The 27,810-nt window shown below is 42.8% G+C and overlaps 1 protein-coding gene across 1 annotated transcript in view; it reads right to left on the bottom strand.

Moving 5' to 3' along the window:
- slc30a2 (solute carrier family 30 member 2) overlaps positions 1–27,115 on the bottom strand; it is a 91,624-nt gene extending 64,509 nt beyond the window's left edge. Inside the window, exon 1 of the mRNA XM_078541268.1 lies at positions 27,030–27,115. Coding sequence (XP_078397394.1) covers positions 27,030–27,109 — 80 coding nt within the window. The 5' untranslated portion in view covers positions 27,110–27,115. The remainder of the gene's footprint in view (positions 1–27,029) is intronic.
- Positions 27,116–27,810: the final 695 nt, after the last annotated feature.

Raw genomic sequence — 27,810 nt, 5'->3', positions numbered from 1 at the left:
CCTATTCATGCCCCTGTGTCCAAAAAAACGTAATTTTAAGAGCCTCCCTGAAGCCCCACAAATGGGCAAACTGAGTGGAAACTCACCATAATTAATTTAATCTGGGGATCCGGTCAGTTTTGCAGACGGGGCCAGCCTTCAGTGTGATGCTTCTCAAATTAGTGCAAACTCGACTTGTGCCGGATGAAACCTGAACTTGAAATTCCTCAACCCTTTGCATTGGCTTGAGTGATTTTGGGTGAATTCTGATGCAAGAGGAAAGTGTACCACAAGTTGTTTTATGTAACAAAACATACAGACAAAATCTAATCTAGATCAGTAAGAAGCGCACGATCAGTAAGGGAAGACTTCGGCCTGAGTAAGACAGACCGAGTGAGTATGTTTGGGAATTTGGTTAAAAGTGGGAATTCGGTTCACAGGGGGGGAAGAAGAGTTTTAGGTAAAGTTTATTGCAAGAAGTACAACTTAGAAGAGTGCGGGGAGTTGTGTAATTGAGGGAGTTAGGGAAGGAAGGGAAAGAGGTGCTCTTTTGCTTTCTGCTTTCTAAGCCTTAGAAAGTGGTCATACTCTGCCACAGGAGCAGAAGCCAGGAATTTGGTGAGTATGTGTTAAGTGATTAAGGTTTATTCTATTCCTAAGGTTCAAAATAGTCTAGCAGCTGGTGGTAGGGTTAATAAGATATATAAAGACAGAAGTAAAATATATAATGGAATAAAATAATTAAATAGTTAATTAGGACACATTATGGATGTCAGGACAGGTGATGTGTTGCAGCTGAAGCATATGAGAGCTCCTGGATGCCAACTTGATCCAGGGCAAACACGTCTGCAGTAGTGTTTGAAGCTTGAGCAGCTTCAGCTCAGAGTAGGAGCTGGAGGCTGATCTATAGACACTGCGACACATCAGGGAGGGGGAATGTTATCTGGATTCTTTGTACCAGGAGGCAGTCATACCTCTTAGGACAGGGACTTCTGATTTGGTCAGGGACATGATAGTGTAACTGCAAGCGAGGCAGGTAAGGGGACTTAGAGAGCAGGAGCACAGGAGCCTCAGCCTTTACAAGTGTCCAACAGGTTTGAGGTTTTTTCAGCTTGTTTGGATGAGAGTGGGGGCTATAGGTTGGATGAGCTCACTGGCCATGGCACCATGGTACAGGACACTATTCAAGTGGGGGGAGCAAACAGGAATGTAGTGGTAGTAGGCGACAGTATAGTCAGAGGGATTGACTCTGTTCTCTGCAGCGAAGAGCATGGGTACAGATGGCTATACTGCCTGTCCAGTGCCAGAGTGATGGACGTCTGCTTGGGACTGGCGAGGAACTTGCAGTGGGAGGGGGAAGACCCAGTTGTCAGGGTCCATGTTGGTACCAACGACATAGGCAGGACAAAGAAGGAGGTTCTACATAGTCAGTGTGAGGACCTAGGCACCAAATTAAGAAGCAGAATCTCAAAGGTCATAATCTCTGGATTATTACCTGAGCCATGTGCAAATTGGCATAGAACAAATCAGATTAGGGAGATGAATGTGTGGATCAAAAACTGGTGTGGGAGAAGTGGGTTCCAGTTCGTGGGGCACTGGCACCAGTACTGGGGAAAGTGGGATCTGTACTGTTGGGACAGTCCACACCCAAACCATGCTGGGACCAGTGTCCTTGTGAGCCGCATAACTAGGGAAGTAGAGAGGGTTTTAAACTAAATAGTGGGGGCAAGGATCAAATTTGGGAAGATGATGTAAATCAAAGAGCAGAGACAAGATAAAAGAAAAAGGTATTATTATAGGAAATGAAAAACAGTGACAGGAATGGATAGACAGTACAAATCTAACAGTAAATCAACAGATGCAGCTAGAGGCTATAAAACGAATAAAAGGATAAAACTAAAAGTTCTGTATCTGAATGCACATAGCAATCAAAACAAAACAGATAAACTGAGAGCGCACATAGAAATAAATAATTATGATTGGATAGCCATTACAGAGACATGGCTGCAGGAGGATATGGTTTGGGACCTGAATATTGAAGGGTACAGGATATTTGGGAAGGACAGGAAGTGGGGAAAAGGTGGAGGGATGGCTCTGTTAGTTAATGATGGTGTTAGCACAATAGAGAGGGATGGCCTAAGTTCAGGAAGCTAGGATGTGCAAATGGTTTGGGTAGAGATGAGAAATGGTAAAGGTAAGAAGTCACTTGGAGTTGTGTATAGGTCCCCTAACAGTGACCACATGGTAGGATGGAGCATAAAGGAAAAAATAATTGGAGCATTTCAGAAAGGCATGGCGATAATCATGGGAGATTTTAATCTACATATAGACTCATAGATGTCTACAGCACAGGAGGTCATTCGGCCCATCATCTACGCACTGGTCAACAAAGATCTGACTACACTAATCCCATTTTCCAGTGCTTGGCCCATAGCCCTGGAGGTTATGGCAACGCAAGTGAATATCTAAAAACTGGACCGGAAAAGTTAGTTGGGCAAAGATAGCCTAGATGAGGAGTGCATTGAATGTTTTTGGGATAGTTTCTCAGAACAGCATGTTCTAGAGTCAACCAGAGAGCAGGCTATACTAGACCTGGTATTGTGCAATGAGATGGGAGTAATTAATGATCTCATAGTGAAGTAACCCCTAGGTAGCAGCGACCATAATATAATTGAATTTTATATTCAGTTTGAGGAAGAGAGGAGTGAGCCTTAGACCAAGTTTTTAAAATTAAATAAGGGCAATTAGGAGGGCATGAAAGCTGAGCTGGCTAAAGTGAATTGGCAAATTAGGTTAAGGGATAGGTCAATAGGGATGCAGTGGCTAATATTTAAGGGCATATTTCAGAATGAACAGAATAGATACATTCCAATGGGTAAGAAAAAGTCCAAGGGATGGACACACCATTCATGGTTAACTAGAAAGGTTAAATATAGTATCAAATTTAAAGAAAAAGCATATAATTGTGAAAAGATAGGTGGCAGGTCAGAAGATTGGACAGAATGTAAGGAACAGCAAAAATGACTAAAAGACTAATAAGGAGGGAAAAATTAAAGTATGAGAGAAAGCTAGACAGAAATATAAAAACAGATAGTAAGAGCTTAAATATAAATATTTAAAAAGAAAAGAGTTAACAAAGTGAGTCTGGAGAATTGATAATGGAAAACAAGGAGATGGCAGATGAATTGAACAGGTATTCTGCATCAGTCTTCACTATAGAGGGTACAAGTAACACCCCAGAAACAGCTATAAACCAGGAAATGGAAGTGGGAGGGAAGTCAGGAAAATTAGTTGCCAGAGAAGTGGTACTATGTAAATTGTTGGAGCTGTGGGCTGACAAGAGCCTGGGTCCTGATGGACTTCATCCTAGGGTCTTAAAAGAAGTGTCTAGTGAGATAGTTGATGCGTTGCTTTTAATTTTCCAAAACTCCCTAGATTTGGACAAGGTCCCATTAGGTTGAAACATAGCAAATGTAACTCCATCATTCAAAAAGGGAGGGATACAGAAAGCAGGAAACTAAGGCCAGTTAGCTTAACATCTGCCATAGGGGAAATGTTAGAAGCTATTATTAAAGGAGTTATAGCAATGCACTTGGACAAGCTCAAGGCCATCAGGCAGAGTCAACATGGTTTCATGGAAGGGAAATCTAGATCTAGGGGTCACTGTTTAAAAATAAGGGGTCGCCCATTTAAAACAGAGATGAGGTGAAATTTTTTCACTCAGGGGGTCGTGAGTCTTTGGAACTGTCTTCCCGAAAAGATGGTGGAAGCAGAGTCTTTGGGCAGAATTTTCTGCCTGTCGGGCGGATGGGCCTGACCCAATCTCCGGCGGGCGGGGAGCCGATCCCCCGCCGGAGAAGTGAGCCCCGCCGCCATTTTACATAGGCGGGCCAATTAAGGCCCGCCCAGCGTGACGTCCGGCGGGAAGCGCTATGCACTCCCTGTGCGGGCGGGGGGGATTCCCCAAAAGCGAGAGTGCGCATGCGCACGAAAAAGCGCACATCTCCCTGAGGCTAAGTGCAGCCTCAGGGAGATCGCTGACACTTTTAAAAACATTAATAATAGAAAAAAAAAATCCTTAACATGTCCCCCTCACGTGACAATGTCACATGAGATGGGACATGTTCATAAATTACACTAAAACTTTATTAAACTTTTTAAAACCCTACATGAAACCTCATCCCACCGGTGGATGAGGTTTCATGTTTTCTCTATTCCCCGCCGGGGCTCCTGGCTGACCTGCTAACCTTAAGGTTGGACGGGCAGGTCCTTTAATTGCTTAAATGATCCTGTCCATGGCCTCAATTGGCCATTGACAGGTTGGCGGGCGCACAGCTGATTTTGCTGCGTCCCCGCCTTCCTGAAAATTTAAATGGGGCGGGATGAAGTCAGGGGTTCCGCCCGACATCATCCTGCATCATTTTATGTGTTGGCGAGTGGGCCCCGCCTCCTGCTTGCTGACGGCAAAATTCAGCCCTTTGAATATTTTTAAGGCAGAGATGGATAGATTCTAATAAGCAAGGGGGTGTTAGGTTAACAGGGGTAGGTGGGATGCAGATTTCAGGGGGAGAATTTTCTCCCCATTGGTGGGGGGGGGGGGGGGGGGGGTTTGGATGAGAGTGGGCGGGGGCACGATCGCAGCCTGTGATTGGCTGCACGCTGCCATTTTACGTGGGCGGGTCAAATAGCGCAGAAATCTCCCTGAGGGACAGAGCTGCCTCAGGGAGATTAGTTTGATTCTTTTAAATTTTAATAAAGAAAAAAAAAAATTTAAGATGTGCCCTCTCATGTGACAGTGTCACATGAGCTGAGACATGTCAATGAACTTTAATTAAAACTTTTATTCAATTTATAAACACTTCATGAAACTTTAAGGTCGGACGGGCAGCTCCATTAAGTATTTCAATTGCTATTTAAATGGCCTTAATAGACCTTTGACAGTCCAGTGGATGCACAGCTGACTCTGGTGCACGCCCGCCGAACTGAAAATCTGAAGGACGCGCGGTGATGTCGGGACACACGCCCAATGTCACCGCGCATCATTTTACGCGTCGGCGAGCAGGCCCCACCCCCATTTGCCGACACGAAGATTCTGGCCCTAGGTTACTATCAGATCAGCCATGATCTTATTAAATGGCAGAGCAGGCTCAAGGGTTGAATAGCCTACTCCTGCTCCTTTATCTTATGTTCATATGTACGTATGTAATCACAGTGCATCATATTGTAGCAAACCAACACTCTGTTAGTGCTATAGGAGAGCAAGTTTAGTGATGAGTCTTACACATCATTTTGCCAACACATTAGAAAGGAGTCTCGCACCAGTATAATCACAGTACTAGTCATATCTCATTCCAGCAGTGCATTACATGTTGATGTGCGTATTTGGAAGGATACTGAATTCAGATATGAATTCTAATAGTTTGATATTTTCTTCAAACCTCAGCATTCTCTCTCTTTTGTCATTCCCATCCTTTCTTAAAAGTAATAAGTTGCACAGGTATATGGTTCCACATGCATGTATATTCTGGTACATGAGACAATTATTCATGACTCATCTTTACGACTCATAGAACAGGGCCCCATGCACTGGGATTGTATTTCAAGAGCTGAGGTACATGCTCCCATAATTTTCCATACATTAAAATTTGTATTTAATTCAGATTGTCAGAAGCCTATTTGATGGAGGGAGGACCCTTATCTTGTCTTCATTTACCACTTATACACTCATAATGGCCAGCAGAGATCACTAGATGTCAATCAGGACTTGGAGCCCAGCTGAATTTTATTGAGTTTCCCCTTCCTAGTCCGAGAACATTGAGGCCAGTTTCAGCATTCCCCACCACATCCCAGATAAGATCAGTTAATATAGTCTTGATCAGGAATCGAGTTCGGGATCATCCTAGTCTGTGCAATTCAGTACCACATCATTTAGGGAATTTATCCTCTAAACTATTGGAGAATTCACACATAGATTAACAGCCAGCAGTTAAAATGTAGGTACATAAATTAGAATTTGAGAATGCAGCATTGCATTTAAGTAGTCCAATAACATTTGATTTTTTTTTAGATTAAAAACCTTGATAAAATACAGCTTGAGAAACTCATTTATAAACTAAATTCAGTAGCAGATTATTAAATATTTGCCAGAAAGGATGCAGAGGATAGGATGAGGTAGGCCCAAATGAGCAGAGTTGTTTAGTGGGGTGTCCTTGTCAATATCCAGCTCTGCCAATCAAAGAACTTTTACTTTATCCCTACTCTCTATCTTCTATCTACCAACCCATGTCACAAGATTACCTCTAATTCTGCTCATTGATGTGCCCTCTTGTTTTGCTATCCTGGTATATCTGTAAGCATTGTTCTGCATCTATATTCTCTATTCTCCTAAGAATCTTATATACCTCTCCTCTGCAATGTCTCTTTTTGAGCTTGAAAAGTCCCAATTTATTTAGGATTTAGTGCAGTATTGAATGAGTGTTGCATTTTGGAGGTGCCATCTTTTGGGTGAGCTGTTAATCCCAGGCCTTGTATACTCTCTCCAGTACATGCAAAGATTCCCTGACCTTATTTCAAAGAAGAGAAAGAGAATTCTTCCTGGTATCCTGGCCAATATTTTCCCTCAACCATGGCGTCATTATGTAATTACTATCTCATTTGCATGGAGCCACCTTATAAGGTGTGAGTGCTTCACCTGTCTAAAGTAAAAGAGGTCAGGTACTAAAGGGAATGAAGTCTTTGTAAAATGGAATCACCCACCCATTATTGCTCCAAACTTAATTTATGATGCTTCATTGCTGCTGCCATGAGCATTGTGTAACTCACACCTTCTTTCTGAACAAAGCATAGCAGAGAGTGTCCTGAAGACATCCAAGATCAGGGCATCGGCACCAGCTGGATCTGATCATCACCAGACATGACTTTCAGAACAGCATTCTCAACTCAGACAGCTACCACTGTGATACAGATCAATCTCTATGGGGGGAATAAGGTTAGGATGCAATTCTGAAGTTTTTTCATTTAAAGCAGAAACGCCGTCTCACATCAACGTCAGCCATACTGGCTATCCAGATAAAAACCAACAGTTCTGTGACTTGATTAAACAGGTGACCTCTTGCATTCCCACACAGAGTGCAGGAGCAAAACAGAAATACTTCGAGACACATTCTACAATAGTGCACTCTCAACATATGGGAAGCAATAGTGGAAAATTGCTGACTGGTCTCAGGCCAACATCACTATAATGGAACATGTCATTGAAGCCAAGCAGCCTGGCCTCATTAATTAGAAGAGATCCGGGTGAGGAAGCTCTGAATACACTAAGAGCCGCTCGAAGTAAAGCCCAACAGATTGCTAGATGCCGCGCCAATGACTGCTGGTTACAACTCTGCCAGAATATCCAGATGTCCTGTGATACAGGGAATGCTAGGGGTTTGTATGAAGGGATCAAAAAGGCAACAGGTCCATCAGCAAAGAAAACAGCTCCACTGAAGACAAAGGCAGAGGAGGTCATCGCAGACTGGAATAAACAGTTGGAGAGATAGATGGAACACTACCTTCAGTTGTACTCTAGGGTGAACAATGACACCAAGGGAGGTCTAGACACCATAGAAAACTGGTCTGCCTTGGCAGAGCTGGATATTGAAACCACAGTAATGGAGCTTAACAAAGCTATTGACCTGCTCATCATGAGCTAAGCTCAAGGTGCTGATGGCATACCGCCTGAACACATCATGCATGGGAAACCAACACTCTTGCAGTAGCTACACAAACTTCTCTGCCTTTTTTGGAGGGAGGGTACAGTTGCCCAGGATATGCATGATGCAAAGATTGAAAACCTGTTAAAGAACAAGGAATTTCAACGACTATCGAGGCATCTCCCTGCTCAGCATCATGGGAAAAGGATTTGCCCGTGTTGCCCTTGTCAGTCTGCAGATCCTGGCTGAAGACATCCACCCCAAATCACAATTTGGTTTCAGAACTGGAAGATCTACAAATTACATGATCTTCTAAGTCTGGCAACTGCAAGAGGAATACAGAACCCCAAGGTGTTCAGAAATGCCTGAGGTTGGAGGGTGGGGGAGGCGGTTGAGGGGGCTTTGGGAGAGGGGATTCTAGGTATGTCTGTCTAGGGAGGGGAGCTGTGGAGAGGTATATGCGTGTCCGTGTGTTGGAGAGAAGCAAGGAGCGTTTGGAAGCAGCATGGCCCTGTGAGGGAGCAGTGCATGTAGCATCAATAAGGTCAAGGAGCCAGACTGTAAATAAAGAATTTAACAAGTAGAATGCTGTGACGGGCACAATCATTCATCTGAACACGTTCAGATAACTGAGCACACTGCGTCAATTGAGTTCAGCTGCTTCAACTCAACTGATGTTTTGTGTGCTGTCCTTTTGAAGCTCCTGCTCCCATGTCTCTAGTCACCCCCACTCCTCTGTCCTCACTACCCCATCCCACTCTTCTATCCTCAGCACCCCACTCCCACCACCCCACCCCCAACACTAGAGTTGTTGATAGCTTTACATATCTAAGTTCCACAGTCACCATCAATCTGTCACTTGATGCTGAAATCAACACATGCATCACAAAAGCTACAGCTGTTACCGTCCAAGCTGAGTAAGAAAATGTGGAACAACAGGAACCTGGCCGACAGCACCAAACTGCGAGTCCACCAAACCTGTTTCCTCAGCACACTCCTCTGTAGTGGTGAGACCTGGACAACATATACTGGGCAGGAGAAAAGGCTGAACAGTTTCCACCCTTGCTGTTTCAGACGGATCCTTGGCATCTCTTGGCAGGATAAGGTCATCAACTCAGAGGTCCCTGGAGAGTGTTAGTTCCATCAGCATACACTCATTGCCAAGCCGACAACGTCTGTACTGGCTCGGCCATGTTCGTCACATGTTTGACGGTTTGATGGTCGTATACCTAAAGGCCTTTCGTACGGTGAACTGGTTATTGAGTCATGACCTCCTAGGCGTCCATACTTCTGCTGCAAGGACACCTGCAAGTGAGATCTGAAGATGCCACTGACAACTAGGAGAAAGTCGCTGATGGCTGTGACCTTTGAAGGCTGACTGTTTGGAGGGGCATTGGAAGAGGCGAGCGGAAACAAAAGCTCAGCTGGCTGAGAAGAGAGCCCAGAGAAAACAATGGCCAGTGAATCGTGCGCTTTCTCAGCCCCCTGTCAGCAAACACGGCAGAGCCTGCCATGCCAGAGTGGGGCCCCTGAGTCACACCAGGCGACACATAACCATAGAGTTCACCAACATGATATAAGCCATCAGTTTACGAGATGGAAGGCTGCCAGCCTTCAGGGTATGAGAAATGAAGATGACAAGATGCAACGCTGAAATTACCAACAGATAAAAAGTATCTGAAAGAGGCTGGTTAATGTTTCACTTAGAAACCCTTAGGGTATGTGTTTTGAGCTTCTGCTCCTCACACAGCGCCACACTTGAAGGGCCATAGATTAAAGAATTGGACACAGGGGTCAGCTTGGCTGATTTGCAGCACTCCCAATTTTCCAGTGATTAATTTGAGTCACATCACTGAATTTTACGCTTTAATCAAAACTCAGTTCCATTCAGATGAATGGTTTCCATCTGAAAAATTGATCTTTCATTTCTTCTTTCCAATGCTGATGGATATTTTGTACTTTACATAAATATTCAGTTTATCAAATCCCAGCTAGCAGATTCAATGACCTGAAAGGTAGCTAAGCGACCAGCTAGCATTTTACCAAACATCAAGGCATTTTTACACATTACTGTTTTACCCTTTTTGGCAATGAATCTACAGGCATGACATTTTCATACTGCATATTCTGAATGGGTAATTAGGAAGCATTTGGAATTGTAACATTTTTGTACAAAATTCACAGAATCACAGAATCACACAGTGCAGGAGAGGCCCTTCGGCCCATCGAGCCTCCACCGACACGTGAGAAACACCTGACCTACCTACCTAATCCCATTTACCAGCACTTGGCCCATAGCCTTGAATGTTATGACGTACCAAGTGCTCATCCAGGTACTTTTTACAGGATGTGAAGCAACCCGCCTCCACCACCCTCCCAGGCAGTGCATTCCAGATCATCACCACCCTCTGGGTAAAAAAGGTTTTCCTCACATCCCCCCTAAACCTCCTGTCCCTCGCTTTGAACTTATGTCCCCTCGTGACTGACCCTTCAACTAAGGGGAACAGTTGCTCCCTATCCACCCTGTCCATGCCCCTCATAATCTTGTACACCTCGATCAGGTCGCCCCTCAGTCTTCTCTGCTCCAATGAAAACAACCCAAGTCTATGCAACCTCTCTTCATAACTTAAATGTTTCATCCCAGGCAACATCCTGATGAATCTCCTCTGCACCCCCTCCAGTGCAATCACATCCTTCCTATAAAATGTCAAAGCTCAAGACAATTAGTGGATACAACATTCAAATCATAATGAAGCACTACATGTGGTGGAATATTGAAGAAGTCTAAAAACTCAAAAGTCAACAGTAAAGAGGGACATGTTGTAGATTTTCAATTTGTATATGAAATGTTGACTTGAGAACTGACAGAGGAAAAGAAGACATTGGAGATAATTATTATTATATGAAAAACAAATACCAAAACAAAATATATTTGATATCACTACATAGGTGATAGATAGATAGATCAATAGATAGATCGATAGATAGATAAATAGAGAGATAGATAGAGGGCCTGGCTTTCCCCTTCGGTTACATCTGAAAATCAGCCTAGTTCAGGTGGGTGGTGGCATGTCCAATATGATATTCCCGGAGGTGTATTATAGTGAAGGTCAAATGATGGAAATAAAACTGGCCCCACACTAAATCATCCAACTTTGGGTTCTGCTCATGCCTGTATAAAATATGCAAATGAAAGACTTGGGATTTGGCCTGCTCAAACTGACTTTTAAGCCAAATTAGAGCTTTATGTGCTTGTAACATTTTTGTGATTTTTTTTGGTCTGTTTTATGTCTATTAATGCACACATTAGTTAGTTTTGCAAAGTATTCCAGCAGTTAAGAATTTGGCCTTTTTCAAGCAAATGGGGTTTCTTCATTATTCCTATTATTGCTATTGGCATTTTCATTCCACTGTAAGAAGTGATGTGGATCAATATTCCTTTGGGCTTTCTAAACATGTTGCATCATTTAGACCAGAAGCAGCTCATGAAAGCCCAAATACAGATGCAACCACATTTCATCTGCACCAATCACTAGCTCGGTCCTTGCATTTATGGACCTCTCCAGGACTGCTTGGATAACCCTGAGGATACCTTGTCTATACTGCTTCTGTTTCACAAGGGCTGCTCTAAAACTGTACCATCTTCTACAAGGTAACCTGAAGGCAATATCTGGAACAAGTTCAACTCTTACTGTAAAAGGGAAGGTTACCACAGCATAAGACCATAAGACGTAGGAGCAGAAGTAGGCCATTCGGCTCAAGTCTGCTCTGCCATTCAATGAGATCATGGCTGATCTGACAATCCTCAACTCCACTCTCCTGCCTTTTCCTCAAAGCCCTTGATTCTCTTACTGATTAAAAATCTGTCTATCTCAACCTTGAATATGCTTAATAACCCAGCCTCTACAGCTCTCTGCGGTGAAGAATTCCACAGATTCACCACCCTCTGAGAGAAGAAATTCCTCCTCATGTCTGCCTTAAATGGGTGACCCATTTAAAAATTAACAACAATCATAGGTCAGAGTTCTGCTGAAGGGTCATGAGGACTCGAAACGTCGACTCCTTTCTTCTCCGCCGATGCTGCCAGACCTGCTGAGTTTTTCCAGGTAATTCTGTTTTTGTTTTATCATAGGTCAGATATAGTTTGACCTGACATAATACATACAGACTAATTAGGGATAATTATATGAAATTAGAGAGCTGTAATTCCTCAAAGTAATCTAAGAAAGGTTGACAAGCTACATAAAATCCATCAGTGGGGCCTCTTGTACTGTATTTTATTTTCTCAAGTTTAAGATTCTGCATAAGATCTTGTATCCAATTAGTTAAAGGAGATGGGGCAGACTGTTTCCAATTTAATAGAATAATACCTCTAGCCAATAATCTTGAAAAGGTGAGTGCATCAGTCTGAATTTTTATCAGACGGATGCCACTTGGTTCCATTCCAAAGAGTGCGGTAATAGGAGAAGATTCATCGCTGCTACCAAAAATATGTGAGTGACATAAAAATGTTTGCCCAAAACAAAGCCAATTTAGGACACGACCAGCATATATGAGCTAGAGAGGTTGGGGCAGTATGACATTTATCACAGGTTGCATCAAAATTTGAATAAATCTTAGATAATTTTACTTAGGATAGATGGATACGATGCAAGGTTTTGGGCAGAATTTTCACCCGCTCGAGCATGAAGTGACGCGCGATGACGTCGGGCGAACGTCCTGACACCAACACGCAGTCATGCGATAGTTCAGTCGGTGGGTGCGCATGGGAATCGGTAGCGCGCCCGCCGACAATTAAAAGGCCTATCAAGGCCATTAAAGTGTCAATTAACTCAAATTTTTTGCTGTCCATCCAACCTTACAGTTGACGGGCAGGTGAATCAGCCAAGTGTCCTTTACATTTTTTTGGAAACCTCATCCGCAGGCGGGATGAGGGTTTCCAACATCAAATAAAAATAAAATATTTAAAATTTAATTTATCACATGCCCCTACTCAGAGGAAACATGTTCAATGACATTTTTAAAACCTTTATTTCTAACTTTTCTAAACTCTTCATCTCCCTGAGGCACTGAGCTGCCTCAGAGAGATTTTCAAGCACTCACTCACTCACGCGCATGCATGAAATTCCCCGCTCGCCCCGCTCACCCTCCCCCCCCGCCCGCACAGGCGTGCTGATCGCTGTTGCTCGCATTCCACACCTGGTATGCCAGCGCGAAATCACGGTTCGGCCCCAATTGCGGGCGGCGGGCGGCTTCCCAACCACCCCCACCCACCCTCGCCAAGCCCGCTGGACAAGGGCAAAATTCTGCCTGTTAAATTGTAGCAACACGTGTCTTGCACATGCAGATGAGGAACGTACATGAGAGAGAATAGACTTCCAGTTGTTTTCTGATAAGTCTGAGTCAAAATCTTGCTCCCAAAAAGTTTTAAAGGTAGAAAGCAAAGGGCAGTATCATGAAAAAATTAGAGAATACAATTTGGAAATGAGCCCCCTAACAAAAGGATTTCGTTCAAATATAATATCAATCGGTGATTTAGGAAAACTGAGCGATTTTTTTTTACATGCAAAATCACTGATTTGTAAGTAGCAAAAGAAGAGTGTGCGGAGCAGATCATATTTCCGGGAGAGAGAGTCAAAAGAAGCAAAAATATTATCAATGTATAAGTTAGCGAGGGTTTTGACGCCTCTCATGTGCCAGACTTGAAAGGCAGAATCTCCCAATGAAGGCGGAAACAAATGATTTGCATCAAAACGGCTGTATAATGAGAGAGATTGCTGCCCAAAGTGTGTTCTGAACTGAGTCCAAATCTTAAGTGACTGTCTAACGATAGGGTTTGAAGAAAAGTGATTGGCTGAGAAAGGAATGGAGGAGCACAACAGAGCAGGCAGAGATGTGGAATGACAAGAGGCTGCCTTCAATTGCACCCACACCAAACTAGCCGAGTCCAAATGAAGCCAGAAAGAAATATTATGGATATTAGCAGACCAGTAATAAAACTGAAAATTTGGCAGTGCCCAACCACCTAAATGCTTGGGTCTTTGTAGAAAAACTTTAAGAATTCTGGGTGTTTTCTTATTCCAAATAAAGGAAGAAATTAATTGGTCTATTGCAACAAAAAAACGGTTTTTCATAAACAAGGGAATGCACTGAAATAAGTATAGAAATTCTGGCAAAATATTCATCTTCACAAAATTTATACAACTAACTAAAGAAAGGGGTAAGCTAGGCCAACGTGTTAAGTCTTGCTTCATACGTTCCAACAAAGGTTCAAGGTTGAGCTTAAAAAGGTCTCCAAGGGATCGAGTAATTAAAATTCCTAAATATTTAGAACCATAGAACCATAGAACACTACAGCACAGAAAAACAGGCCATTCGGCCCTTCTAAATGAATGTGCTAATTAAGAATGGATGGCAGGACACTCAAGGTACAGCTCTAGTGGGGGTGGGGTGGAAAGACTGACAGGGCATTACAGGTATAGATTTAAAAATAATGGAAATAGGTGGGAAAAGAAAAATCTATATAAATTATTGGAAAAAACAAAAGGGAGGGGGAAGAAACGGAAAGGGGGTGGGGATGGAGGAGGGAGTTCAAGATCTAAAGTTGTTGAATTCAATATTCAGTCCGGAAGGCAGTAAAGTGCCTAGTCGGAAGATGAGGTGCTGTTCCTCCAGTTTACACCTCCATCCCCCACCAGGATGGTCTGAGGGCCCTTAGCTTCTTCCTTGAACAGAGGCCTGAACAATCCCCATCCACCACTACTCTCCTCCGTCTGGCTGAACTTGTTCTCACACTGAACAATTTCTCCTTTAACTCCACTCACTTCCTCCAAATAAAAGGTGTGGTTATGGGTACCTGCATGGGCCCCAGCTATGCCTGTCTCTTTATGGGGTATGTGGAACATTCCTTGTTCCAGTCCTACTCCGGCCCCCTCCCACAACTCTTTCTCCGGTACATCGATGATTACTTCGGTGCTGCTTCATGCTCTCGTCGGGACCTGGAAAAATTTATTAATTTTGCTTCCAAACTCCACCCCTTCATCATTTTCACATGGTCCATCTCTGACACTTCCCTTCCCTTCCTTGACCTCTCTGTCTCAATTTCTGGTGATAGACTGTCCACCAATATCCATTACAAGCCTACCGACTCCCACAGCTACCTCGACTACAGCTGCTCACACCCCGCTTCCTGTAAGGACTCCATCCCATTCTCTCAGTTCCTTCGCCTCCGTCGCATCTGTTCTGATGATGCTACCTTCAAAAACAGTTCCTCTGACATGTAGAGCTGAACTCCAGCCCACTAGAGCTGTACCTTGAGTGTCCTGCCATCCATTCTTAATTAGCACATTCGTTTAGATAATATCACCACCTTCAACACTTCTTTGTTCCTTTGTCTGTGACATCTTTTGATTATCTGCTCCTATCACTGCTTGCTTGTCCCTACAACCACCCCCCGCCCCCAACTTCTCTCCCCCAACCTTAAACCAGCTTATATTTCACTCCTCTCCTAACTATACTCAGTTCTGTTGAAGCGTCATGAGGACTCGAAACGTCAACTCTTTTCTTCTCCGCCGATGCTGCCAGACCTGCTGAGTTTTTCCACATAATTCTGTTTTTGTTTTGGATTTCCAGCATCCGCAGTAGTTTTTTGTATTGATCTCCTGATGATCGGTGGTGGTTAACCCTATTGGAGTGGTGATTTCAGTAATAAGTTGATAGGAAGCAAACTGGCGAAGCTGATGAGCCAGGAGTCTATCGGTTCTTTCACCATGCTCATAGATTGTACCACGTGATCTAAGCATAAGCTTCTCTGTTTGTTCAGTAGAAAGAAGATCAAATTCAGCCTGTAGAGCCAGGCACTGTTTGTATAATACTGGGGTAGGCGCAATAACATGCTGCTGATCCACGAAGAGAATTTGCTCAATCAATTAGGACAATTTTGAGGTATTGTGTTGTTAAGTTGAGCAGTATATGAAATTATTTGTCCACATTATTTGAAGGTAAGCCTTCATACTCTCCCAGACAGTAGCAAAGGAAATATCTGGAGGAGCATTAAGTTCTATAAAAGTATCTATTATTTTTTTGTTTATTCATTCATGGGATGTGAGCTTCACCCAGCATTTATTGCCCATCTCAAGTTGCCCTTGAGAAGGTGGTGGTGAGTTGTATTCTTGAACCGCTGCAGTCCATGTGGTGTGGGTACACCCACAGTGCTGTTAGGAAGGGAGGTCCAAGATTTTGACCCAGCAACAGTGAAGGAACGGCGATATATTTCCAAGTCAGGATGGTGGGTGACTTGGAGGGGAACTTCTAGGTGGTGGTTTTCTCATATATCTGCTTCCCTTGTCCTTCTAGTGGTCGTGGGTTTGGAAGCTGCTGTCTAAGGAGCCTTGGTGAATTCCTGCGTCTTATAGATGGTACACACTGTTGCTACTGTGCATCGGTGGTGGAGGGAGTAAATGTTTGTGGATGTGATGCCAATCAAGCAGGCTGCTTTGTCCTGAATGGTGTGAAGCTTCTTGAGTGTTGTGGAAGCTGCACTCATCCAGGCAAGTGAGGAGTATTCCATCCCACTCCTGATTTGTGCCTTGTAGATGGTGGACAAGCTTTGGGGACTCAGGAGGTGAGTTACTCACCGCAGGATTCCCAGCCTCTGTCCTGCTCTTGTAGCCACAGTATTTATATGGCCTGGTCCAGTTCAGTTTCTGGTCAATGGTAACCCCCAAGATGTTGATAGTGGGGGATTCAGTGATGGTAATGCAATTGAACATCAAGGGGTGATGGTTGGATTCTCTCTTGTTGGAGATGGTCATTGCCTGACACTTGTGTGGTGCAAATGTTACTTGCCACTTATCAGCCCAAGCCTGGATATTGTCCAGGTCTTGCTGCATTTGTACATGGACTGCTTCAGTAGCTGAGGAGTCGCGAATGATTTGTTTGTTTATTCGTTCGTGGGATGTGGGCTTTGCTGGCTAGGCCAATATTTATTGCCCATCCCTAATTGCCCTTGTTCAGAGGGCATTTCTAAGAGTCAACCACATTGCTGTGAGTCTGGTGTCACATGTAGGTCAGACCAGGTGAGGACAGCACATCTCCTTCCTGAAAGGACATTAGTGAACCAGATTGGTTTTCTACAACAATCCACAATGGTTTCATGGTCATCATTAGACTTTTAATTCCAGATATTTATTGAATTCAAATTCCACCATCTACTGTGTTGGGATTTGAACCCAGGTCCCCAGAGCTGAACATTGTGCTGAACATTGTGCAATCATCAGCGAACATCCCCACTTCTGACCTTATAATGGAAGGAAGGTCATTGATGAAGCAGCTGAAGATGGTTGGGCTGAGGACACTACCCTGAGGAACCCCTGCAGTGATGTTCTGGAGCTAAGATGACTGACCTCCAACAACCACAACCATCTTCCTTTGTGCTAGGTATGACTCCAACCAGCAGAGAGTTTTCTCCGATTCCCATTTACTCCAGTTTTGCTAGGTCTCCTTGATGTCACACTCTGTCAAATGCTGCCTTGATGTCAAGGGCAGTCACTCTCACCTCACCTCGGGAGTTCAGCTCTTTTGTCCATGTTTGAACCATGGCTGTCATGAAGTCAGGAGCTGAACGGCCCTGGCAGAACCCAAACTGGGCATCTGTGAACAGTTAAGCAAGTGCCGCTTGATAGCACTGTTGATGACCCCTTCCATTAATTTACTGATGATCGAGTGGACTGATGGGGCGGTAATTGGCCACATTGGATTTGTCCTGCTTTTTATGTACAGGACATCCCTGGTTAATTTTCCACATAGCCGGGTAGATGCCAGTGTTGTAGCTGTACTGGAACAGCTTGGCTTGGGGTGTGGCAAGCTCTGGAGCACAAGTCTTCAGTACTATTGCCGGATTATTATCAGGGCCCATAGCCTTTGCAGTATCCAGTGCCTTCAGCCATTTCTTGATATCACATGGAGTGAATCGAATTGGCTGAAGGCTGGCATCTGTGATGCTGGGGACCTCCAGAGGAGGCTGAGATGGATCATCCACTCGGGACTTCTGGCTAAAGATTGTAGCAAGTTCTTCAACCTTATCTTTTGCACTGATGTGCTGGGCTCCTCCATCTTTGAGGATGGGGATATTTGTGGAGCGTCCTCCTCCAGTGAGTTGTTTAATTGTCCATCACCATTCATGACTGGATGTGGCAGGACTGCAGAACATACATCTGATCCGTCAGCTGTGGGATCACTTAGCTCTGTCTATCACTTGCTGCTTATGCTGTTTGGAATTCAAGTATTTTGGTGTGGTAACTTCACCAGGTTGACACCTGTTTTATGTATGCCTGGTTCTGCTCCTGGCATGACCTCCTCCACTCTTCATTGAACCAGGGATAATCCCCTGGCTTGATGGTAATTCTAGAGTGGGGGATATGCCGGGCCATGAGGTTACAGATTGTGTTCAAGTACAGTTCTGCTGCTGCTGCTGATGGCCCATAGCACCTCATGGCTACCCAGTCTTGAGTTGCTAGATCTGTTCGAAATCTATCCCATTTAGCATGGTGGTAGGGCCATACAACACGATGGAGGGTATCCTCAATGTGAAGGCAGGACTTCGTCTCCACAATGACTGTGCGGTGGTCACTCCTACCGATACTGTCATGGACAGATACATCTATGGCAGGTAGGTTGGTGAGGATGAGGTCAGGTATGTTTTTCCCTCTTGTTGGTTCCCTCAGCACTTGCTGCAGACCCAGTCTGGCAGCTATGTCCTTCAGGACTCGGCCAGTAGTAGCTTGGCAGCACCCCACCCAGAGTACATTCTGAACCCTTGCCACGCTCAGTGCTTCCCCCAAGTGGTGTTCAACATGGAGGAGCACTGATTCATCAGCTGAGGGAGGGGCATACGTGGTAATCAGCAGGAGGTTTCCTTGCCCATGTTTGGCCTGATGCCGTGAGACTTCATGGGGTCCAGAGTTGATGTTGACGACTCCCAGGGCAATTCCCTCCCAACTGTATACCACTGTGCCAACACCTCTGCTGGGTCTGTTCTGCCAGTGGGACAGGACATCCCTAGGGATGGTGGTGGTGTCTAGGACATTATCAACTTTGGTACTAGGACTTAGATTGCTGTTGTCATTTTCAGTGCCTAGGTTGATGCCGGGTGGTCTTATTTGTGACTTTACAGCATTTTGTTACTGCTGAGTGGCTTGGTAGGCTATTTAAGAGTCAACCACATTGCTGTGGGTCTAGAGTCACATGTAGGCCAGACCAGGTAAGGACGACAGATTTATTTCCGTAAAGGGAATCAGTGAACTGGATGGGTTTTTACAACAATTGACGATGGTTTTATGGTCATCGTTGGACCTTCAATTCCAGATTTTTTATTGAGTTCAAATATCACCATCAGGATTCGAACCCAGGTCCCCAGAGCATTACCCTGAGTCTCTGGATTACTAGTCCAGCAACAATACCACTATGCCACCACCTCCCCTTGCAAGGAAATGAGTTTAGTAAAATCCTGGTCCGCTAGAAGAAGAGTCAAGATGCCGTGGTGGATGAGAAACAGGTTGGTCATGGAATTGTATTGCTAAAACTAAGGAGGCATGATCTGAGATCACAAAACTGTTGTATTTGCAAGATTGAATAAACAGGAGCATCCTCTTGTCAAGGAAAAAATAGTCAATATGTAAGTAGGTGTGGTGAATAGGAGAGAAAAAGGAGTATTGTCTTACTGATGGGTATAGGAAACACCATGGGTCTATCAATCTAAGTGTATCGAGAAAAGACCTGATGGCTGAGGCTGATATTGATATTGGAACAGATTTTGTGGATGAGTGATCTAAATGTGGGTTAAGAACACAGTTAAAGTCTCCTCCAAGAAAGTAAGTGATATGAATCGAAATCAGGTATGGAAAGTAAGAAGTTTGAAATGAAATGGTGAGCATCCCAGTTGGGTGCATATACATTAGTTAGATTCAATGGACAGTTAAAAAGTCAGAACAAAAACAGAATTACCTGGAAAAACTCAGCAGGTCTGGCAGCATCGGTGGAGAAGAAAAGAGTCGACGTTTTGAGTCCACATGACCCTTGAGGACTCGAAACGTCGACTCTTTTCTTCTCCACCGATGCTGCCAGACCTGCTGAGTTTTTCCAGGTAATTCTGTTTTTGTTTTTGATTTCCAGCATCCGCAGTAGTTTTTGGTTTTTATCTCTGAGTTTAAAAGTCAGCCTTGTACTATAACATAGTGGCATTAGGGTCAGCTGTAACCTGAGTGTGAACAAAGGGAATTCCTTTATGGATTAGAATTGCTGCACCTCTCACTTTACTATGAAAATTAGAATGGAACATCTGCTCAACCCAACCCTTCCTCACTCGAATGTGTTAGATGTACGTAAATAAGTTCCCTGCAGGAAGACAATGCCCACTTTCAAATGATGTAAATGAGAGAGAACTTTATTTCTTTTACTGGGTCACTTAGACCTGTCACATTCCAGGTGATAAAATGAATTGGATAACCACCCTGTGAGGCCTTAATATTAGTGGACATAATGATAATAAAAGCATATCAAATCACATGGTCCCCACAGGTTAACCATTACAAACAAAGGATTAAATAGCTTTTAACCCGAACTCATCCACCTGAAGAATGTTAAAAACTGACCAAAAGGAAAATATATGTGTCTATTTGGAAGAGAACAAGGAAAAGAGAAAAAAGAAGAGAGAAGTGGAGGGGAAAAATAGAAGAAGGAAGGGAAGTAGGAAAGAAAAACTTATATCACCTCCCCATACGACGTGAATGCTACCCCTCATAGCTAGTGTGCTGTTCATACTTATCTTACCAGTGTGTCTTGAAAAGAGAGCCCACGTTAAAGCAATATATAATCAAATATCCCAAACAAAAGTATTGTAAAGCTCAGCACATGCTAAACAAGGTGCAGAATCTGTCCAGAAGCAACAGTTTTGTAATACAGTGCTCGACAAGAGAGGGAGAATATAAAAAGAGATTCAACCCTCAAAAAATTCAACTGTACATGTGATATAAGGTTAAAAAAAATAAACACCTATAGGTTTTATGTAAAACTTCTTGCAATTAGTGCAACTTGGACGTAAGATACAAAGAAATTGGTATAACCAGCAAAACTTTTCGTGTAACAGAACACATAGTTACCTAATTAAGCATTGGGTACCGTTTTGTCCTGGGTGAAGTCATGATATGACTTATTAAGAGAAGGAACAATTGTGTTTTTAAAAAAGGTTGAAGCTTCTTGCAGCGTGTTAAAAATCTTATTCACTCCGTTGAAAGTTGCCTGCAGGCAAGCAGGGTGGAGAAGGCCAAAAATTAAGTCCGGCTTCACAAAGTTGGATTTTAACAGATTTGTATTCTCCACGACCCCGGGCTAGATCCATGCTGAGGTCGGGGTGGATAAGTATCTTCCTTCCATGAAAGTATAGTTGGCCCTTTTCTCTAGGCAGATGCATAATTTGCTCCTTCGCTCTACAGTGATGCAGTCTTAGTATTAATGGCCTTGGGGGCTGGTCATGCTGCGGCTGCCACATCAAAGAGCGATGGGTTCAACCCACCACCGGCAGTGAGTCGAAACTCTCCTTGCCGAAAACCTCCAAAATAAGTGCCTCAGTAAAAGTTGTCGGGCTTCCTCGCTCTGCACCCTCGGGCACCGAGAGAATCCTTAAATTTTGTCCACGGCTGCGATTCTCCAGGTCATCCACCTTCGTCAACGATTTAGTGTTTTGGGCCTCCAAGCTGGGTGCAGCGGGTCTTCAGAGCTGCAATTCTGTCACTTGAGTCAGTCGCTGATTGTTCAACATCCAGCAGCCTTTGACTGGAGGAGGCGACAAGAAGCTTGTAGAGTAGCAACAGAGGAACGCAGTTCCGAACAGAGTCCACCAAATTCAGGGAGAATAGTGCTCTGTTAGTCAGCAAGTGTGCTGACAGAATTAAATTCAGCGTGGGAAACCACCATGTTGTTACCAGCTGTAGCATCAGACACAGCAGTCAATAAAGCACCAGGCCTGGTTTCACTCTGATTGCGCTGGCCTCTGGGTTTAGACATTTCAAATGTATGTTGAGCATCAGAATAAACCCCAAAACACTGGCAATCAAAAAACGGAACCTTTTAACCCAATCTCAGTCATTTTTATAGGGATAAATTACAGAAATCGTGAGAGCTGTCTTCATCCCATCACATGACCACCCCCCCCCCCCCCCACCCCCCCAAACCCCTGACAATCTGATATGGGTTGTCAGCATAATTCTTCAGTACACTACAGGGCCCTGTTCTTTGCAGGCAGAAAGAACATGTACATACATTGCGCCTGTTTCAGCTAAACAAAATAAGTGACAGCTGTTCGCTGACTCATTCCTCAGGGCAATGCCTTGACCAATCAGGGTCAAGCTGCCTGGTTTAAATTTCAAACAATGCTTGGCAGTTAACTCTCAGTCACCATCACTGGTGCATTCTCCATGACAATGCCTCTACCAATCAGAGCTCACTTGCCAGCCAATCAGCACTCTCTTCACACACAGTCTAAATTGTTGTTACCCCCCTTATATTGGTATTCTTGTGAAGTGTCCTGATGGGTGCAAAATGAAAAGCTTCAATATGTCTCTTTTTTCAGCAATACTCAAGTTCTGTACTACCAAACGACTATTTAGAAACATCATTATATGTGCCACTGGCCATTACCTCAAAACTGGATATATTGCCTTCATTATGGGGACGTCCACTGTGCCAATGTTATTTTAAGAAGAAGAAACACTGGATGGAATTTGTTCGGTGACCAGGACTATCCTTTGTATCCAAGGCTGCTGACCCCATTGAGAAACCACCTAACAGAAAAGGGACACTGCAGTCTGGGTGACTCAGCAACTGTTTAATTCCTTGGCAATCATCTCCACATTCAAGAAAAGTTTGCCATGCAGTTTTGCACAAGCTGCAAAATAGTGTAAAATCCCATTTTTGCTCTTATCAGCCATTGTGATTATAATCTTTTAAGAATATTTCAATGTTTAATCTCTGAAAATCATCATTTTGTGTCTTCTTAGATCTGCCTTATGGGTGCATCTGCATACTACATAACTAAACAAAGTAATTTTAATATGAGCATAGAAAATAAGGTCGGCAGCTGAAGAGAGTAAAAACTGCTGAAAGGAAACCAGGTAGAACTGTAAAAAAAACTTGGCCATATCAGGAGACAAGGAACCATACCAAGGCTGGAACAATTGTGAGCATGTATTGCTATCGTGCCATAAATGATAAAATCTAATCTACCTTGATACTGTTCCTTAGCATTGTGAATCACACATGGTGCCCTATGTGTATTTCAAAGAGTTCTAGCGTGTGAAGAAGCATTCTATGCTATTGGGTTCCATTGGATTAATGAAGTGCCAAGCTTTTTTTAATATTTTGTTCTCCAGGTTACTGTGGGAGATTGTGGGTCCCATTCTTCATGAATGCATGTTTTACAATATCACCACAGAAAGGAATAGTAGATAATGATTGCACACAGGACTGTATATTGCTTACATCTGGATGCTTTGATAATACTTGAATTGTTTCTGTTTTAGATAAAATTCTGATTTTGTTTGTATGTACTTTGAATTTCAATAGTATTTTTCAATGACAAACATGTGTATAATCATATCTCATGGAGCCACAGAACACCAGCTTCAACTTGTCTGCAAAGTGAAAAAAGTATTTGTAAATTAAGTGATAATTTTACATTTTGTAAATAATTAACAGTTAAAAGTTAAACAAATTCAATGCAGATTTAATGTCAACAGATGTTACACAGTAGTGCGATGTCACATTATTTGTGTGAACATTCCAAATACAGGTCTTTAGCATTAGAACATACAATGTGACCAAATCTATAGCTCTCAAGATACAGTTATTCTGATTTCTATGGCCTACCTCCAAGTCTGCAGTAACGGACCTTTGCAATTCATAAATACATTATTAAGACAGGTGACTTAGTATTTTAGCTGGATTCAGTTCGCTTTATAAGGTTCAGCATTTCAATTTTCAAAAATACTCATTTAAAAACAAACGTAAATCTGCAAAACAAATACGTTTACAGGTACAAATCCTTTTGTTGCAGAGAAATTAAAATTATGGAGCTATTTTTAGCAAATTTCTTTTCGATTATTGATATGGAATATCATTTTCCGGAATAATTTTTTGGTAAAACAATTATCAGGGTAATAGCCTAATTTCTCGCTTACAATTGCATCCATTTTTGTCTGCTCTCGCTTTCAACAGTTTATGTGTTGACGTGTTAAGGTCTTCCTTGTGATGAAGATTTCTTATTTGATACAAATGTGCTTTTGCTTACCATCAGAAAATCCCACTTAGAAAATGTTGATCATTTTCAAGGTTCTTCGGATTCAACAGAATGCCACATTGTAATTTTGGAATCTAGCAGATCCGTAGACTTTATGGCATACCAACGGAAAATACTTATTTCTTATATGCAGAATGATTTGCAGAAGGCAAGTAAAATGGTCCTCTGCATTTAATTAGTAAATCCAAACATGCCATTTCAATGTTTCCTTTCTCAACAGATCAGTTCATCCTTAAACTCCTCATATTTGTGCTGTAATAGATCTACAGCTTCGATCTCTTGGTCCCAAATTAGGCTTTCGACATTTTTTTCAGGGATAGAGTTGAAATCTGAAATGATTTGAGATATTTGTATTTTGGGGAGACGGTTGGGGGGTGGGGGGAGGTGGGGGTGTTGGAGGAGGGGAAAGATAGACCCAACCCGTTACAATGGAAACAAGTCTAATCTCCACACAATGCATAGCAGAGCAATTATTTATCTGTATGGATTCGGAGGTGTGATAACAAAAATGTTTTATTCTTCGAATATCCTTTGATCGGTACACCACTAGTATTTAAACTTCGTGCAATGCTTCCAATTCTGAAAGATTTAATATTGAACATATAAAAAAACCTATCAGTGCTGTTTCTTAATTCAATTACGCTGTATTTCTTTACAATACAGGAATGAGATTCGCCGATTTCACAAGAGCCTTATGCCGGATAAAATTAGCTATTGATTTGTCCCAGCCCTGATACGGCTGGTTTCACGCAACAGCTTAGGTCTATTTCACAGCTGAAGTGCAGCGCCCTTTCCCGAGTTCGTTATAAATCTGTATTAAGCGTCTACATTGCCACCTCTGAAGCACGCCAATTAGACAAATCTGATTGGATTGACGCAACTGTCCCGGGCTGAGTAAGAGAGTCAAGAAAAAGCGGGAGGCGACATGCTGTAGGCTTGGGTTAGGAGAATAATAACGTGTAATAAATAAACGTGTTTGAATTTCATCAGTGGCCTTACATCCAGGTGGGGACCAAGGTATACGTGATACAATCTGACTTATAGGGCTCCTAGCCCAAGAAGGTATCTCTGCAGCTTTAGCATTTTAATAACAACTCATGGGAGTATTGAGGGTAATTTACCGCATCTAAAGACTAAATTAATCAATGATTACTGTCCAAAAATGCTGGAATCACATTGGCCAGTGTTGCAGTGTTGGTGGAGTATTTTACTATATGTCATGGGAAACCTTTTTAGTCCATTATGAAGTACGCTGTGTTGAGCTGATTTTTAAAAAATTTTATCCAATATTTTAAACTTAATACACTGGATGAAGCACACTGGTCGCTCGTCTCTTTGGTAAGCCATGAATGAATACAAGTTTGGCAAATATCGTGGCGTATTTACTAAATATTTGAAACCATGGGCTATAATCGTTCCTTATATAGAAACTGTCCATATGCATGAATAATTCTTAGGACACACCACTGTGACATGTAGAGATAGTGGGGAATACTTTCCTGCGTGTCAAGTTTGAGAAATATCTTTAGTCAAATTGCTATTACAATATGCAGGAGTAAAACATTGCTTCTTCAACTGTGCTCAATGAGGAAAATAAAAGCCAACGTATTTATTGTTGAGATGCTGCCCTGTGATTTAATTCATATAAAGCATCTTTGTTTTAGCATCGCGTTTTGTAAACCCTGCTATTCTTCTATCAGATGCAGCTGAAATTGTGGTCAACATTTTAAACGCTCCATTTAACAAGGGCTTGTCCTGAATGGATTCCAAGTGTCAAATGCCTTGAAAGAAATAAGGTATTTGTGCAGTTTGCACCTTTCAAAAGTAAACGTTTCAGTCAAAAACTATCCAATAAATCACAGTGGCAGGATGGGAAAGAAAGTGTAGGCGATTTAAATAAATATTTTCATAAATGCTGAACGAATTTCTAAAAATCCTTCTTATAAAATAGCATCAATCATTAGTAATGCCTTTTGCATGATCTTGTGAACGATCAGTTCCCCGAGCTATTAATCACAGATTGTCTGAAATGAAACCAGGCGTGAAAATGATTTTCTCCACACAAACTGCTGTTGCAGGGGTCTGTTCTGAGTGTAGATTTTAGCTCAATTACAATACAAATGTTGAAACCCAGCTGGAAATAGAGACGAAATCTGCATGTTTCGGAGGCCTTTGAACATGAAACCATACAAGGTATATATAAAGTGGGTGCACAAGCTAAATTAAAACTAATGTCCGAGTATTTAGTGTGCATTAATCGTATCAAGGATAATAGCTAATATAAAATTATGAGCATATTACCCACAATCTACCGTAGATAATAATTATGATTAAAACGCAGCAACTGAACTGACCACGCTCTCCCGCTTGCGCACCAGTGTGTAGACTGCAGGGTGTGATAACGCTGCCAGGAGGATACATCAACTGGTTCCAAACTCTGCCCGGCAGATCTCCTTTCAAACTACATTTAATCCAACAAAATCAAAAGTGAGGAGAGCGATGAAACCAGAATTTAAATGCACCCCCTACAAACCCACAGGACTGTAGCGCTTCAGTGAGCCGATTAAACACCCTGCCTCATCGTCTTACTGTAAACCTGACAATTTTGCAATCACTCTGTCACATTTACCCGGGTAGCCCCGCGTATTTGCTACATATTTACCCCATTTACTGAATAGCGAGCTAGCCAAACATTTACTCACAGCCAACCGTACCAGCATCGCCTCAGCGTAAATATTAGCTCGTTTAACATAAAAGTGTGTTTAAAATGCAAAACGCCAATTGTGTGTGTGATAGCTGGTAACATACAAAACGGCATTCCACATCCTTGCATTTGGTTACTTGTAGTTAAACAGCCTACAGACAGCAATTTTCTTTCAATTGATTCATTTACTATTAACTACATACCAATGTATTAATGCATGGTAACCTTCCTTAATGCAAGCACATCTCAATCTATAATAACTGCACTGTAATAATAACAGCCTGGTATGCTCTTTTCTTACCTTTTGAGGCGGAGAGTGTACATCCTCGCCTTATTTTCAGTTATCAGATTAGCTTTTTCTGAATCCACAAACTGATCCATATTTCCAACTGCAACAATGCAGCACAGTGGAACTTAAAAAAAACACTAACCGGATATCCTTTTGACTGAGTTAAATCACTTCAGTGAAGATTCTCTCTGTTTGAAAGTCATCTCAGATCATAACATATGTCGCTAGGGGGGGTGGGGGAAAAAAAAACGTTTCCTCCCGTGCGGTTAGACCGGATAAAGTTTCTATTGCTAAGCTGAAGCTGCTTTGACTGAGAGGCTTTTTCCCGCTGTGCTATATGTTAAATAGGAGAGTGAGTCGTGTGCAAAGGGCAATCCGAGCGGGTTTTGACGGTAAGGGGCTCTCAAACTGCACACTGTGCGACGTGTGCCGACACCACTGTCACATCTTTCAGACCCCAAGGCTGCTGAGACGCGGTGGAGAGTCCTCTTCCCCGGAGACTGACAACAAGTACATGCGATCAGCCTCCCTCCTGCACACCTCATGGCAAATCCAGTCCCTAGCATTCCCAGCTCGATAAGTATTGGTAAAGCAGAATGTTCACTTTCATGACATTTCTGCAGCTGAGCTGTAAACTTATCCCGTGTCGCTGGCGTTACTGAGTAACTAACGTGCGGCACACAAACCTGAATTTCAATTGCACCAGGATAGCCTCGGAAATGCAGTTTAGCCGCTTTCCCCGCAACATAAATGCATTTTATCGCAACGTGCGAGGAGTCCAACGGGTATCAGA

Source organism: Cetorhinus maximus, chromosome 5 (assembly GCF_964194155.1).
Source record: "Cetorhinus maximus chromosome 5, sCetMax3.hap1.1, whole genome shotgun sequence".
Taxonomy (NCBI): domain Eukaryota; kingdom Metazoa; phylum Chordata; class Chondrichthyes; order Lamniformes; family Cetorhinidae; genus Cetorhinus; species Cetorhinus maximus.
Note: the sequence above shows the minus strand (reverse complement) of the source record. Positions and strands in the feature narration are given on the sequence as shown.